Source organism: Kogia breviceps, chromosome 1, assembly GCF_026419965.1.
Source record: "Kogia breviceps isolate mKogBre1 chromosome 1, mKogBre1 haplotype 1, whole genome shotgun sequence".
Classification (NCBI taxonomy): domain Eukaryota; kingdom Metazoa; phylum Chordata; class Mammalia; order Artiodactyla; family Physeteridae; genus Kogia; species Kogia breviceps.
In genome coordinates, this window is record NC_081310.1 from 34,045,367 (window position 1) to 34,062,039 (window position 16,673).

The window sequence follows — 16,673 nt, forward strand, 5'->3', positions numbered from 1 at the left end:
TTGCTGACATATCTCTGGATTAGGCAGACATGATTCTTCTATTTGATGTACAACCCTCATTTTATGCAAACTTCTTCAGAGCTTTTATGTACCTTTCTATTTAGAATGCTCCCTCTTAAAATAATGGAATAAAAAAGAAATTCATCTGTAAGTAAAGAAAAATACAATTTAAAAAACTGAATATAGTACATGTAGATGTGCTCATTCTTTGATTCATTCATTCATATTTTGAATGCTCATATGTGCCAAGCTCTGTTTTAGGCATTGGAGATATAAATATATCAGGGAACAAAACAAACAAACAGAACAAACAAAAATTCCTGCTCTCATGGACTTATATTCTAACTTAGGTGTGGACAGAGAAGTAATAAATATATATATTCATAATATATATATTATATATCAGTTTGTGATAAGTAGAGAAGAATCAAGCAAGGATGAAGACAGGGCATTCAAGGGGATGAGGACCTATTTTAAATTATGAGTTCAGGGTTTTCTCAGGACTTATATTTCTATACTGAGTGTAAGTGTTCTGATACTCTGTTACATAATGGTACTTGACCATAATCATCAAGATAATTTAAAACATTTACATACATTGAAAGGAAATATAAGTTTTTATGTGCCTTTATTTTGGGAAAACTATTAAACACCTAGTTAGGAGTAGGTGAACTTGTTCAGGTTTTGCAGTTATTGTGCACAGATTTCTATAGTAAAGACAAAAAGTCTTTTGTATTAGATAAAATAAAAGCACCTATTTTCTAAAATTCAGCAGATCTTTGCTCTGTGACCAAAACTTTAGTTCAGCAGGTCATTTAACGTGCTTATTTGTAAAAGGAAATAAGTAAATCATAAGCTGTATGGTAATTACATAAAATTAAGTGTGGTTATTGACGTACAATGGATGAAAGGCAACGTTACTGATTGTTACCATGCCCAAACCAACCCCATTCCTGGCCAGAGAGAGATGTGATATATAGATAAGAGCAAAACCAGGGAAAATTGTCTTTAGTTTCAAATTCTAGGTAGTGTACTTAAGTACTATATTTGTTTATTGAATGCAGTGTTGCTGAAAAATTTTAAAGGTTATAAAACAACAGCAACAATAATCTGGTAACTTTAAAAGACTGCTAAGTATATAATGTAACAAAATAAAACTTTTAGTTGATGAAGATTCTAAATTAGCTTGACTATACTGGCCATTTGTATCAAACCTATTTATTAAAATATGATGCTGTTTCCATTTTGTTAAATTTTCAACCTAAAAGGAAAAAAAGTTTCTTTATTTAGAAAAATGAAGCAAATGTTTCTGTGTATAAGGAAAATTAGTTTTAGCAAAATATACATGTATTAAAGAAATCCCTGAAGAGATAGATGGTTTTGGGTCTTAGAAATATAATTCTACGTGGGTTTTTATGAAGAGTTGTAAGTAACTCAAAACTTCCAGTTAATTGGGTTCCAGCTTCTTTAGACTGGTATCTAAACTCAGGTCCTTTCCCTGTCTCTCCCCTTTAGAACACAGTGCTCTCTGCTTTGCTTGCTGTATGTAATTCTGCTAGTGAAGCTCTGGATATGGGACAGCAAACTGCAGTTAAGGAAGTTGGGAGTGAGCTGTGGGCTCTTTTAAACATTAAACTGGTAAGGAAAGCAACTAATCATTTCCCTGAAGAACAAATAAAATATTGAAAAAAGAATAATACTGAAATTTCCCTGTAGAGTAAAATGTATGTAATTTCTTTAGGTTCTTGGTAGAACTTGCGATTAGAACTTAAAATACCTACTTGTACTCTTTCAGTCAGTTCTATTTAAGAGTGTGATAGAATTATATTAGTAAAACTAGAACCTACTGAAGTGAAAGTGATGTTCTAGCTAACTATTTTCAAGACCAGTTGGATCCTATTTTTGTTTTAAATCTCTTCTATTGTTTTCTTCTCTCTTTGGTTGGTATAGCTTGTTCGTTATTCCAGGGTCTTTTTTTTTTTTTTTTTTTTTGTCAGGGTCTTTTATAAAATCTTTTGGGCAATGGAGAGTGATGTGGCTTACAGGTGGAAGGGCCAAGTAAATGGATGTGGCTAATTTGTATTTACTCTTTTCCTGAAAAGCCAGAAAGCCAAGTGATGATCAGGCTAGAATTAGAATGATGTATGTTCCACAGGTCACTGTAGTTTAGAAATCATATTTAGTTAAATATCTAAATATGACATTTAAGTTGAAATAAATGTGTGACCTCTGGTTGTCCCGGTCAGTGGAAGCTGAAGGCAACATTCAGAATAGAATAGAATAGAAATAATAATAGAAATGGTTTTGCAGATGTTTTATTAAAGTTTATGTATAAGGTCAGATTTCACTACTGCAGCATTTTTACTTCAATGAGTACTTTCCTCTGATCCTTACAAATCATTCAATAAATATTCACTGAGGACCTCTCCTGGTGATACAGCTTACAATATCATGATAGAAACAACAATTAAGGAGAGGAGAAATGGAAGAGTAAGGAATAAGCAAGCTTTTTCAGTGACAGATAAAAGTAATCAGATCCCTACCTGAGTTAAATCTTGGTTTGAAACATGGCTCTGCGTTTTCCTAGCTCTGTGATCTAGAGCAAATTATTTAACCTTTCTGCCCCTTTTTCTTATTAAAGTGAGGGTAATAATACCTATCTCACAGTTATAAAAAATAAGTGAGGTAATAAAGTGCTTAGCATATCACCTGGTATATAATAAATGCAAAGGTTGCTATTCTCATGTAATTGAAAATTTTCACCAAAATTATTTTGTGCTTCTTATTTAAGGTAACAGGTCAACCTTATGTTCAACAGACACTCTGCCTTTTACTTCCACTGCTGGGATTTTTAATTCAAACTCTAGATCCTCAGCTGGTAAGTCAGGTAAGAATATTGAGCAAGTTATCTGTTCTTCTCCATCTCCTTGATGCTGAGTAGTCAGAACTTTTTCATTGTTGCTGTTAAACTGCTCAGGAAAAATCCCTGAGGTTAGGAGTCATAGTTTACGGGTGAACCCTGCATTCACAGCATTTTCAAAGGCATGCCAGCAGCTGTGGGAGTGTGGAATATAACCACCGTGGACTTAAGGATAATCCTCATTATTTCTTTGAAGAAATAAAATGACTAAGGAGGAGCACTACCGAATTTTCTCTCTGGCCCCCAGCGTGCATGGCAGAACAGGGGTCACGGGGGGAATCCATGTGGTGTTGCCTCAGGTATGCCTCGCTTTTGGAGGTTCTGAGTGATGGAGAGAGGGAAAAACGGAGAAGGCCTTCATCTTACCTGAAGTGATTTGAGGCTTTGGAATGAGTCCATACTGGACAGACTTGATCCCCAAATTTAAGAGTGGCTTAAGCTTACAGTCACTTAAGAAACAAAAACTGTCCCTAGGTAAAGCTAACCTTTCCTAGTTAGGAGGATGATAGAAGAAGTAATAATACCCTGTCACAGCATATTGCAGAGTGAGACTGGCAACACTTCGTTTTTCGTAGCTCTGGTTTCTGGTTGTGCACATGAAGAACTTAGCATTAACAAATATTTATTAATTAGGTATATTTTAAATTACCATTATGTGTAATTACAGAGAATGAGAATATAGTAAAATAATTGACTCAAATTATGTTGATTCTGAAGATTCTAATATTTTTTTGAAAAGTTAAATAGTGCCCGTTTTGATGTAAATAATTTTGCCTACCTTCAAAAACTCCAAATAACGTTTTAAAATTTCAACATAAGGAAACTGTTCATCTAGATATTGCCTCCTTTATAGAATAGCTCAGTATTCCTTTAAACCAAGGGTTGGCAAACTATGGCCTCCTGGCTAGATTCTGCCCTCCTGTTTTCAGCACAAGTGCTAAGGATAATTCTTACATTTTTAAAGGTTAAAAAAAAATTGTGTGTGTGTATGTATATATATGTAACAGGGAACATGTTGCCTGTAAAGCCTAAAATATTTACCATCTGGCCCTTTACAGAAAGTTGGCCAACCCATGTTTTAAATAATGAACTTCTCTCTCTAGAATTTAAAATACAAAATAATTTTTGAAGATTTAAAAGAAGAGCACTGGTATATCATTTTTCAGAAACACATGGATTTTTCATTTTTTTACAGTGGTTGGTAGGTCTGATGTAATGATTGACTCAGTCATTTTGTTTTATTCAAATTCCACCTGTGAAGTGTAGGCTCTGTGGAATGTTTGACTGTCCTGGGTTTGGTTTTGTTTCCCTTCCTACATACCCATCAAAATCTTAGTCATGTCTCTACAAAGCATTTGTTTTCATTTATAACTGTTCTTTGGTCTTTGTGCCTTTAGGTAATAACTTTGCAGACCTCACTACTCCAATCAGAGCCTCCTGACCATGTTCGTTTGGCAGTTCTTGATTTTCTGTCTTCCCTGGGAAAACTTTTTATACCTCAAGCCATCCAGGTAATACTCTCTTAATTCTTTTGTTCCCATGTTAACAAAATCTCTAAGAATTACTGATGTATTTTCAGGCTTTAATTTCTGAAATTCTGTAGATTGTTGACAAAGAAAACTGGGGGAAAAATACATTTTGTGAAGAGAGGGTGACTGTCAAAATAGAACTCATTTACTTTTAGAAAAATATATGTTGACATACAAATAATTTATAGGGTTGGCTGTGGTGTGAGATTTATTCTAGTCGGGCTGTAGCACACAAAGTTCCTGAGGAAGGAAAACAGATTTGTCTTCTAGGGAATGATAATGAGGAAATGGGGTGATTTATAAAAGTTATTCTCTTGGTTTTATATCCATGAAAGGCAGCCTGTTTGTTTTTTAAGATGGTATTTTTGAAAATGTTGCAAAGTATATATAGAGTTGACAAATGGATATTTATTTATAAAACTGTAAAGGCCTGGCAAGACACTTCTACTGAACTTTAAGACATGCTTCACAGCAAAAGGAGGTCTTCCTCCTAAATTGAGTTTTTTCTTCCTTATTACTGTCTGTGGTCAAAACAACAGTTCTAGACAGTTGACCTTTTTTTCCCACCTCCACGGGAGACATTATACTATAAAGAGTTCAGTGATGAAAACTTTTTACGTTAACTTGAGCAAAAACATGATGGATGGACATTATCTCAGTACATGTTGATTAAAACCTTTGAAACCAAAAACTGAACTGGTTAGTTTCTAAAGGGCTCTCTTGTTCACAGGTAAACAATACCATACCTTGTTTTCATCACGTAAGGTGTCTCATGAGATAGGTGTGTACTCGCCAGCTTCTTTTCAACTCTCTGGACAAAAGTATTCAAAGATACTTGCATTTGAGCTATCTTCTTTTTAGCATAAAACAAATGTATTTTAAAATGCTGCTTCATTAGTGCATAACTACTGACCCTAATGGGCCCAGAACCTATGGAACAAATGTTTTATTAGCATACATTGCCTTACATATTCCCAGGAGTGAAGTTAAGGTGTGAAGAAATTTTGGGGATTCATCAGCATATGAGAGGCATTTGAAGCCACATGATGAAATGGATTCATTTATTCATTCAAGAAAAAACTGAGTTCTTGCTATGTGTCAGGCACTATTTTAATCACTGGGGGTTCAGTAATGAAAGAAACTAATAAATACTGACTCTCAGCCTGTTGTGAGGCAACAGACTGATAAAGTGGGGATATATGTAGTGTACTAAATGGTGGTGAGTGCTACGGAGAGAAGTAAAGCGGGGAAGGGGAAGAAAGAATGTGTATGTTGGGGGGGCAGAGTCTTAAATCGAACTTCGCCACTGGAGTCCTCACCATGGTGACATGTGGGTAAAACCTGAAGCTGAGGGAGCAAGCCAAGCAGGTATCTGGGGAAAGCATTTCCAGAGCAGGGGAGATAGTAAGTGGAAGTCCCTGAGATGGGAGCACGCCTGATAGGAGAGCTAACGCAGAGGCAGTGGGGCTTTGCAGGCTGTTGTGAAGACTTTGGTTTTTCCTCTGAGGGAAACAGGAAGCTACTGGAAGGATTTGAGCAAAAGAGTGACATGATTTAACATGTTTTAACACGTGTTCACTGGGACAGAATTATGGAAATGTGACAACGTTAGAATAATCAGTGTACTCTGTTGAGGTTTTCCTCTATTTAATAAGGTTTGGTTTTCTTTTTAGGACAAAATTCTGCCCCACCTGTCTTCTGTTTTTGCCTTACTGCTAGCTGACAGGAATTGGCTACTAGAACAACATTCCTTGGAGGCATTTACTCAGTTTGCTGAGGTAATTAGAAGGCCAGTCTATCACAGTGACCTCTAAAATAATTTAGTATCTCAGATATTCCAAAACATTCCAAAAACATTTATTGAGCTGCTTTTGTATCTCAGTCATAAAATTTTCTGCTGGAGGATATATTACTAGTCATCTATTTTACAGGACCTAAAAATGAGGCCCAGAGAAGTGAGGTGACTTTCCTAAGGTCCTATGAGTGTAACAATCAGAACAGGCATTCAGAACAAGTGTACTAACTCAGACACTATTTTGGGATCGAATGAGAATACATTTTGTCTCCACCTATCACAGGGGCTAGAGTTTGATGAACACAGACCTGTTAGCTTGGTTCTGTAGAGAAGGCGACCCTGCCCTTGGGTTACTTTTGCCCATGGTAGTGCAGCATGCCTGTGGTCGTAAGGGGGCCCAGAGATGCTGGGATGACTGGGCAGAAGTCATTACAGCTTACAGCTCCACACTTGTGCAGAATATTGTATTAATTATCCTAAGGCACCCTGAAATAACTATGAGCTTCTTATTTTTTGAGTATTTTCTTTTAAAATGCATTTTTAATTAAGGTAGCTCTTAAAACTCATGTACTTGTCTTTGCAAGTTGTTGAAATATATTGAAATTAGTTTTGTCAAATCTTTTAATAGGGAACAAATCATGAAGAGATAGTTCCACAATGTCTCAGTTCTGAAGAAACAAAGAAGAAAGTTGTATCTTTTCTGGAGAAGGTATTTTATTTATATAGAATCAAAATAGTAGTGGCACATATTTTGTTCTTTATCACGTTACTTTTTTTTTTTTCAAATTATAACCAAGTTGAATATCTTTGTTAGCTCCGGTTTTTCACACTGCTTAACACAGTGGTGACCCACATTATTATTAAGCAGTTGGGACCTCATTACAAGTCAGAAGTAAAACACTTTGGAGTCACTCTGCCTCTAGTTTGGGATACTGCTGCGTTGATCATTCAGGCAGTGAGATGAAGAATGAGGGTCCTTCACCCGTTACTCACCATAATTAGATTCACGTGTAGAATCGTAGGCCTGAGAGGATCGTGTTCACTACTGTAATTTAGTCATGGCTTTTCCAAATAGTGACCAAACTGTTGAATCATATGGCTCCCATATTTGTGCATGCTTTGAAACTTAAATGGAGATAGTGGTAGGATGTAAGTTAAAGGTTAATTGAAGCACTCATAGAACAGTTAAACCACAAATTTAGAATGCTAGAAGTGAATTATGCTTAAGTATTAATTTTTTAATATAATCTCATTATTGAACTGGGCTGTGTCTTTTATTTATTATTTTTATATATGCATATATTACATGTAAGCTGGATGGTAAGTAAGTTTGTAACAGTTTCTCACCCTATTCATTAAAGGCTAGCAGACTATCATTTTTCTGTAGGGAAGGAGAACACTATAGAATAATTTTACCCAAATTACACTGAGGATACATTTACAGATGACTCCAGCTTACTTCCAAAATTTGCTTAGTTCACAGGCTAAGCCAGAACAGTTTAACATCCGGCACTTAAACATGCAGGCCTTTTCACCTTCTGAATATCACACCATTTTAATATTGAGTGGATTACGCTAATGTTGATGTTTGCTTGGTTTTTCATGGTCTCTGGCAGACAGGGTTTGTAGATGAAACTGCAGCTGCCAGAGTGGAACGTGTCAAACAGGAAAAAGGTACTTTCTGGGAGCCCTTTGCTAAAGTTACTGTAGAAGAAGCAAAGAAGTCATCTTTACAGGTATGGACTGCTTTTCAGTGTGGATCAAGCTTTAATAAGAAATTCTGCCTTATTACTTATTGATAAAAGTAAAACAGAAACTAGCATGGTTCTTGGCCTCATACTGAATATCAAAATAAATAGATCCAGACATGTAAAATTGTTTTACGGTAGCTACTCTTAAAAATCACATTTCTAGGGCTTCCCTGGTGGTGCAGTGGTTGAGAATCCGCCTGCCGATGCAGGGGACACGGGTTCGTGCCCCGGTCTGGGAAGATCCCACATGCCGCAGAGCGGCTGGGCCCGTAAGCCATGGCCGCTGAGCCTATGTGTCTGGAGCCTGTGCTGCACAACGGGAGAGGCCACAACAGTGAGAGGCCCGCATACCACAAAAAAAAAAAAAAAAATCACATTTCTTCTTCCTGCAAGGTTATCAACACATAGAACAGAGGAGGGACTACAAAAAAAGTTTTAAACATCATACAAAATATACTCTTACATAACTGTCCATTATTTGTAGTAACCTTTGGGAAAGTTATGTCTTCGTTCCAGTGACACTACAAATGCAGTAGTTTCTGAACCACAGAAGAAAACCAATTAACTTATCTTCCAAAATGTTTACTTTGATCCTTTGCGTCATTCATCAAATCAGCCTAAGAGTTTTTGGCACTGTCTAGAAATCACACCTACCTATTAAAAGGCAGAAATCTGATACCTTAAGGATATTCAAAATTGTTGTGAGCAGTAATAGTATATTTGGAATGGTAATCCATAATGGTAAATTTAAGTTACAGTTCTCATTAAAAAAAAAAAAAAAAAAAACTAGTTTTTAAGACGTTAACTTTTATGCCTTATGTCTGTAAAGTTAAATAAATAAGCCCTCAAGAATTTATATGTTATGTATGACCTTCCTTAGGAAGACAGGGATTATAAAAACTGTCTTGGCCCCAATCCTTCCTCCCCCACTTCCTGGTGCGGTGATGTTAGAAACCCTGACAATTTGCTGAACTGGCTACCGAAAGCATCATTATAAACTCAGCATTAAAAAGAAAAACAGCAGGCCTTCAGAAAATTCATATTTGGGGCTTTTTTGTAAGGACAGATTATATGGCTAAAGAATACTCACTGGAAGTTACTGGACAAGGCAGCACTTCTTAGTTCCTTCAACCTTGAGCATTAATGGTAGTAGCAGCCTGAATCCCTGTGACAAACCAAAAATGCCTTCACATCTCTCTCCAGACGCTTGCGGGGGGAGGGTGCCCTCCTGCCCCTGTGAACCAATAACTAGAATAAAATTTTCATATAAAACTTTACAGGTTTAGAATTTGTCCTTATAAGCTTTACTCTAGTCCAAAAGTAAAGTTCTTTACTTTTACCATTTTGGAATGGGTATCATGGCACTACTTGTTTTTCTCATTTGCCAGCCTTCTGCAAAAAGAGCCCGTCACGAGCTCCCCTTGGAAGAAGAGTACAGGTCAGCACTGCAAGCAGCAACAGCAGCCTTGGAGGCAATCGAGTTATTACTCCAAAAGTCTCCGCCTCCAGACTGGCTTCTGACGAAAATGGAGACACTCCAAGAAAGGATTGATAAGCTAAAACATCATGTATTCTAAGGTGAAAACTGAATGAACTGGACCATATTATCACTAGGTAAGAGTTGGATGATATTTTGTCATCCTGCAGTACATCCTACAGTGCATTTCACCTACAGATGAAAATATTGATGTAATTTTATGCCTGTACATTTTCTAATACAAAACTTTTCTAAAGTTGAATCTAGTTAAAATAGTCTTTATTGGACATTTAGAGAACAGGATGGTGGGGATATGTCTCATGAAGAGCTTTGGTACAAGGTAATAATACAGGAACAGTTGGTAACTCACTCAGACAGTACATCTGTAAACAAATAAGCTGCCTAAGGAAACCTTAGCAATTTAAAATCATTTATATACTTTATAGCTAAAATTTTTTCAGTAAGTTGATTTCATAATAGAGCTTACTCGTCTGACAAAGAAATAGCACAAAATTAAGCTAATCAGGTTGAGTTTTTGTATTTATTTTCTTTACTTCCAGAATTGTTCTGGAAAAAAGCAGTAAGGTCACCCTTTCCACAAGCCACTTGCTTTTCACAGAAACTGGCCTCAGTCAGACAGACACACAGCCTCTTCCTCTGAGAAGGGCTGTGAACCTCTACACCGCCCAGGGCTCCCCGCCAGCACGCCAGGTCTCACACTTCTGTTGGCACTGACTGGAAAAAGAGCTCCTGGTATGAGAAAAACAGGATGCTTTTGGGTTTTGTCTGCAGAACCTGCTTTTGAGGTATTAGTTTGATTTTTTTAAAAAGGAATCCATTTTCCTAAAGATTAACTCACACCCGTTGTCACCAGTTACTGTCTTCCCAGTTCAGATCGCCGTCTTCTCCCCAGCCTGCAGACTCTCCCTGCAACAAGAGAAAGCAAGCCAAGGGCAACCTGCTGAAACAAATCATGTTCAGATTTGAAAGAACAGGAATTTAAAAGGGGGCGCAACACGTGTCTTTTGATGCCAGAATACATTTCCTTGTACTAAGTAAAATAATTTACTGTAACAGGAAGCTGAAAAGTAGAATTACTTTGGTTCCAGAATTACAAAACCACAGTATTCGGAAATAACTTTCCAGGGACCGTATAAGCCAATAAAATCAGCTTGATGACACCACATTCTTGGTTTAATCCCTTTTCCAGACAAAAAGATTATTATTGTAATAAGTGACCCATTTATTAGCCCAAGCACTGCTACATTTTTCTAGGGAACGAAAGATGCCATTTATAGGAACTGATTTTATTCATTTTATGCTTGATCATGTTATCCAATTGTGGACATCAGTCTTTTCTCTCACTGGGAAAACAGCATGTTTGTTATCAATGGGACAGTGCAGCTGCTTACCTATGAGGGAAACACATAAACTAGTAGCACAATTGAATAATCCTCACCTCAGTAATTTCTGCTGCAGCAAATTTTGAGGAAAAGTGCATCACTGATGAGACATTATCCTTGTTGGGAGCTACTGTTTCTGTCCTCAGTTCAGGTAAAATAAGAATAGCAGCTGAAGGCTTAATTTCTGGGATCATATCAGCGAACCAATCCAACTCTGGGTCTTTTACTGGCTTCTTTTTCACCTGAATGGTAAACTCCTCTCCTAAACCAAGTTCTGATGGAACTTTAAGGCGCCTTTCTTGTGACAACACTTTTGGTGGCTTGGTTTGGTCTGGGTCATCCCTGCTTCGTGCAAGACTGGTCTTTTGGGGTAGGCTTGATTTCAAAGGCTTGGCCTCTTCAGTGAGTGGATGCAAAGTAGGAGTGGCCTTTTGCTCCCCTGAGGTAACAGGTCTTGCAGCCGTGATTCCACCTCCTGGGTTTATTTCAGTATCTAAGCTGCTGGGCTCAAAGTCATCCCAAGCCGCCTCGTCTGCCTTCAAGTTCGTGAGTGGGGACCCGGCAGCAGCGTGGGGATCTGCAGGACAAACCTCTATGCCGACAGGTTTGTTCTCAGGCTCCTCAGGCTCACTCCAGTCAGGCCACTCCTCAGACTTCTTAGAACTCCACGGGAACTTTTCACCGTCTCCTGAGGTAATTTTCACATCTGAGATTCCGTTGATGGGAAATTTAATAGGCTGAGAAAACTGATCGCCTGTGGGGGATAAGTACAAGAATTATTATAAAATGTTGGTTTTAAGAACAAGCAATATATTTAGGAGAAAGTTAACACTACAGAAACGTATATATCCAATTCCTTGGAAATATCCATGTACACTGAAGTATGAGCTATCCTAGCAGAACATAAATCAACAAAGATGTGATATAAGTTAAATACTTAAATTGTAATTTCATGGAAGCATCCCAAGCAACAACTAACTGGAGCATCTAATCCTTTACTAAATATTCAGACATACTGTTTATTGGCATAACTGTCTATAAACAAAGATAAAAATGTTCTAAGCCAGGCAGTGTTACCCTTGAGATGTTAATTACGTACACCCTGAAAAAGTTGTGTGCTCAGATAAGTTAGCCTTGCCCAATATATACTCATTTTAAACAGATTTTCTTAAGTGTAGTCAAATCACTGAAGTCTTTCTTGTGCAGTGTGGTCTGATTCTGTGCTCAATTCCCCAAACTTATTTAACCACAGAACTCCTCTTTCGTAGCACACCTATTAACATCTTCCAGAACTATCCTTTGATACAATTTGGAAAAAGTCCCAAAGTAAAGTATCTGGTGCAAAAAAGAATTCAAGCAACGTCTGCACCAGTTATGAAGAAAAGACAGGTATATACCCTATAGTCCAGGGAAAAAAGACAGACCCAAGCTGACTACATAATTAAAAATAATAAGAAAAATCAGTCTTAATATTCCCAATGTGCCCTTAAGGTTCAGAATTTAAACTTATTACTCAGGAAAACATTCACCCAAGCAGTGGACAGCTATATAAATTTAATGAATCTACCTGTCTGTAAAAGAGTACTGTTGTAATCTCGCTGTATGTGCTTCTTGCTGGTGATGGGCATGTTGCCAGAAAAACATTTAGGGAATAAGCTAGAGGAGGGGTTCTTCAAGACGGGCGAGATCTGACTGCGCTGGCTGCAGACGACGTGCGTGAGAGAATGAAGATAAATAAAAACTCCAAAAAAATGAAAGGGGTAGTAAATTGCTTCTTTTCCTATCACATGCTAGGTGAGCAATGGTTAAGGGAAAAGGGTATATTTAACACAGATAAAAGATAAGCTGCAGAAAGAGGGCACCTCCAAATATTTGAAGAAACATAGCTACTAAGGAAGGGACTGCCTGTCCTAGAGGCATTTAAGAACAGGCTGTGTCCACATGGTGGTAATGGCACAGAAAGGTTTCAAGCATAGGTGAGCCATTGAGGCAGACAGAAAACAAAACCTTTAGGATACCTAGTTAACAGCCTTTAAAAACATCTTAGTGGTTATTTAAAATCATACTTGATTCTACTTACTTTCCTTTTGAGAATAAAGAGTACAAACACATCAGTGTGAATGTACTTAATGCCACAAGACTGTACACTTAAAATGTTTAATATGGTAAACTTTGTTAAGGACATTTAATGCCCAACTGGGAAAAGGAAAATGTTTTAAGAAAATGTTGTCTTTAACAGCTTATCAGAAAGTTCATCCTCAAGAGTGGGTATTGCTCAAAAGGATTCTAGCAAAATTTCTGGCTGAATACTTCCTCTGCCTTAGAAAAGTGAGGGTGAGGGGGATGGCCTGGGCTAACTCATCACAGGCCGCAGCTCCCCTCCTCAGCGCAGTCTGACCTCTACAAGCCTTCCACCCTCTTGCTTATTTCTGCCACTCTCCTCCCTGCTGAAGTCCTACTAATTTTTCTTACAAAATGTCCCCTTCTCTAAATTGTCCTCCCTGACTCTTGTTCATGCAGACTTATTTCCCTTAGGTATACTTTTCACTAACCTCCGTATTAGCCCTTATTCTTAAGTCTGACCATGCAGGTAAACTGTAAAAGAACAGAAGGAAAAAGATAAAGTCTAAGAGTACCTCTTTTACACACGCCCCTTCCCCAGCAGTCCCCCATGTCCTGTAGAAGAAGGGCCTCTTTTCTATAAACTTGAAATGTACGCTGCCACCAGAGCTCCCAGCCATCTTGGATGAAAAGCCTAACGTGGCAAGTCAGTGGGATTAGACTCATAAATTTTCAGGAAAATCTATTTTAGTAAAAACTTATCTGCTGTTGCTGCTTTTGGTGCCTTTTCAGCTTCCTATTCAGATTATGGAGTAATCCAGGTAGATAGTATATAAAACATCTAGAACCAGAAAACTCCATCCAATAAATAAAAAAGATGTTCAGAGTGGGGACTTTTGCTAATTCAATATGTAAAGCTGCCCCCAGACTGACCCCTAAGCCTTATCTCAAAATTATACATACCCTCTCCTCCTGCCAGAAATTTCTCTGGGATGAAATATAAATAAATCTTTCATCTGCTCTTTGTGCGCTCTGCTAAAAGAAAAACTGGTAACAACAGACCTCACTCAGTTTGGTATGGACATTTCATGGCTGAAGAGGAGGCGACAGCTTCTCCATCGCCCTCTTTAAGCTCCCTGGAGCCACACTGACACTGATTCATTAGCACCAAGGAAGAACTGAACTCTCTTCAAAACGTCAAGAAGTCAGTGTTGCTTTAAAAATTCTCTTGGCATCAAAATTAGAAAACAGTCTATCTGACAGCTCTTTTCTAATAATAACTGTTTCCATGCTATCTACTCACTATGAGAACCGGATTAGAGATCCAGAGCTTCATAACACATCATCATCCTTCAGGGTTATACAAAGGAGCAAAGAAGCAATGACAATGTTCATAAAAAAAATTCTTATTCTTGACTTTTATAGCCTACAAAGATCAGAAATTACTGCTACTTCCATGTAACATCCAATGGGAACATACCAGAAATAAGGATATTTTTTTCTCTTGATTTCTTGAAGTACCTAAAAATCAACAGCTTGTCACCTAAGAGGCCATCAAAATCAAAAGAACTTAAACATCTGGTGTTGTTAAGAGCTGCTACAACCTTTTTGGAAATTGACACTATCTATTAAAATTTTAAATATTCAATAAATTCTCTGAGTCAGTTAGAAATCAAGAAATGAGTGTAAGAGCCATCAATAGGGAAATCACTGAATGAATTATATTCAATGAAATATTAGGCAGCTGTAAAAAATAAAAAAAAAAAAAAAAACAGAACTATTAGGCAGTTATGTACGGACCTGGAGACAGGTCCCTGATAAGCTGCTACGTGAAAAAAATCAAGTTGTAGAATTGTGCATAATATTTTCTTTTTTCTTTAAATCCTATGTGTGTGTGTAAACATAGATTTGTGTGTCTTTGCAGGCTTAGAAAAAAAAGATGAAAGAATTCCCACTAAGCCATTAAAACTGGTTACCTTAGATGCCCCAGAAGGAGCTGGGGGAGGGAAATTATTAACTTTCTCCTTATGTATCATTTGAATACAATCTATCTGCATTATCTATATAATGTTTAAAATCTAATAAATTAAAACAACAACACACTAGGCTGTTTAATCATTCTTACCTTCTGGGGAAAGGTCCATAGTTTTAGTAAAACTTGGGGCAGTGCGTTTGAAGACCTTGGTTCTTTCTCCTCCCACAACCACCTCTGGTCCAAGTAGAGAGACCAACACTGCCAGGCTGTGAAGAGTAATTGCCACAATGGAATCGCTGGTATCACGCAGGCCCAGTAATACCTAGGAGTGAATTGGGTAATAAGTGTATGCAGCCATATTGCCTGTCTCTTTCTCCCCCAGTAAACAACTAGTTGGGCTGCAATCAGATTGTGCTTGCTCAAGTGAACTTCATTTCTTGGATACGTGTTCTAGGTCAGTAGTTCGCAACCTATCTGTGGTCAAGGACCAATATTTTCCGCTCCCAATCCATCACAGCCTGATACTTTTTCAAATATAAAACAAAAATGAAATTAAGTAGATAAATACATTAGAAATATATTAGGAATAAGACTACTCTGTTAAATTACTATAAAAGGTTTTAGATTTTTCCATGATGCCTGTTGACTCTTGCCTCCAAACCAAGGCCACAGAGTCCTCCCAAGAGCTCAGCACTTTTAAGCGTACAGCACCGAGTATTCCCAGGTGGTCTTCCATCCAGGTACTAAGCAGGCCTGACCCTGCTTAGCATCTGAGATCAGATGAGACGGATGCATTCAGGGTGGGAAGGCTGTAGACAATGCCCCAACCAAATTCTTGGCGAATCTGAATACTCCAACTGAAAGACAGAGTTGCTGAATGGATTAAAAAAACAAGACTCATCTATATGATGTCATAAGAGACTCACTTCAGGTGTAAGTACATACATAGACTGGCAGAGAAGGAATGGAAAAAGATTCTCCATGCAAATGAAAACCAAAAGAAGGCTGAGGTAAGTTATACTTGTATCAGACAAAACTGACTTTAAAACAAAGACTGTAATAAGAAACAAAGCAGGCATTACATAATGATAAAGGAGTCAAATCCAACATTTATCACATTTACAAATATTTATGCACTAAACATAGGAGCACCTAAATATACAAAGCAAATATTAACAGACCCTAAAGGAAGAAACAGAGCAATACAGTAATAGTAGGGGACTTTAATATCCCATTTACATCAATGGATAGATCATCCAGACAGAAAGTCAGTAAGAAAACACTGGCCTTGAATGATACATTAGATTAGATGGACTTAACAGATATACAAAGAACATTTCATCCCAAAGCAACAGAACACACATTCTTCTCAAGTGCACACAGAACACTCTCTAGGACAGATCATATGTTAGGTGACAAAACAAGACTTGATAAATTTAAGAAGACTGAAATCATATGAAGCATCTTTTCTGACAGTAAAAAAACTAGAAATCAATTACAAGAAGAAAACTGGAAAATTCAAATATGTAGAGGTTAAACAGTATGCCACTGAACAACCAATGATTCAAAGGAGAAATCAAAAAATACCTTGCAACAAATGAAAATGGAAATAAAACATACCAAAATCTATGGGACGCAGCCAAAAGCAGTTCTAAGAAGGAAGTTCATAGTGATAAGTGCCTGCCTGAAGAAACAAGAAAAATCCCAAATAAATGACTAATTCTATACCTCAAGAAACTAGAAAAAGACAAAGGAAGCTCAT

The 16,673-nt window shown here is 37.4% G+C and overlaps 2 protein-coding genes across 6 annotated transcripts in view; one reads left to right on the plus strand and one right to left on the minus strand.

The window, feature by feature from the left end:
• FIRRM (FIGNL1 interacting regulator of recombination and mitosis) overlaps nt 1–9,732 on the plus strand; it is a 46,129-nt gene extending 36,397 nt beyond the window's left edge. For 2 of the 3 annotated variants that reach the window (XM_059042165.2, XM_059042180.2), the window contains 7 exons: nt 1,516–1,638; nt 2,792–2,887; nt 4,318–4,431; nt 6,123–6,227; nt 6,873–6,953; nt 7,861–7,980; nt 9,384–9,732. In XM_059042165.2, the coding sequence (XP_058898148.1) occupies nt 1,516–1,638; nt 2,792–2,887; nt 4,318–4,431; nt 6,123–6,227; nt 6,873–6,953; nt 7,861–7,980; nt 9,384–9,572 (828 nt within the window). In that variant the 3' untranslated portion in view covers nt 9,573–9,732. The remainder of the gene's footprint in view (nt 1–1,515; nt 1,639–2,791; nt 2,888–4,317; nt 4,432–6,122; nt 6,228–6,872; nt 6,954–7,860; nt 7,981–9,383) is intronic. The other variant, XM_059042174.2, reaches the window with a different exon arrangement.
• Nucleotides 9,733–9,994: 262 nt separating this feature from the next.
• SCYL3 (SCY1 like pseudokinase 3) overlaps nt 9,995–16,673 on the minus strand; it is a 39,325-nt gene continuing 32,646 nt past the window's right edge. For 2 of the 3 annotated variants that reach the window (XM_059042270.2, XM_067030604.1), the window contains 3 exons: nt 15,062–15,233; nt 10,932–11,629; nt 9,995–10,399 (listed from right to left, as the gene is read on the minus strand). In XM_059042270.2, the coding sequence (XP_058898253.1) occupies nt 10,340–10,399; nt 10,932–11,629; nt 15,062–15,233 (930 nt within the window). In that variant the 3' untranslated portion in view covers nt 9,995–10,339. Of the gene's footprint in view, nt 10,400–10,931; nt 11,630–12,442; nt 12,602–15,061; nt 15,234–16,673 lie in introns of all 3 variants that reach the window. The other variant, XM_059042290.2, reaches the window with a different exon arrangement.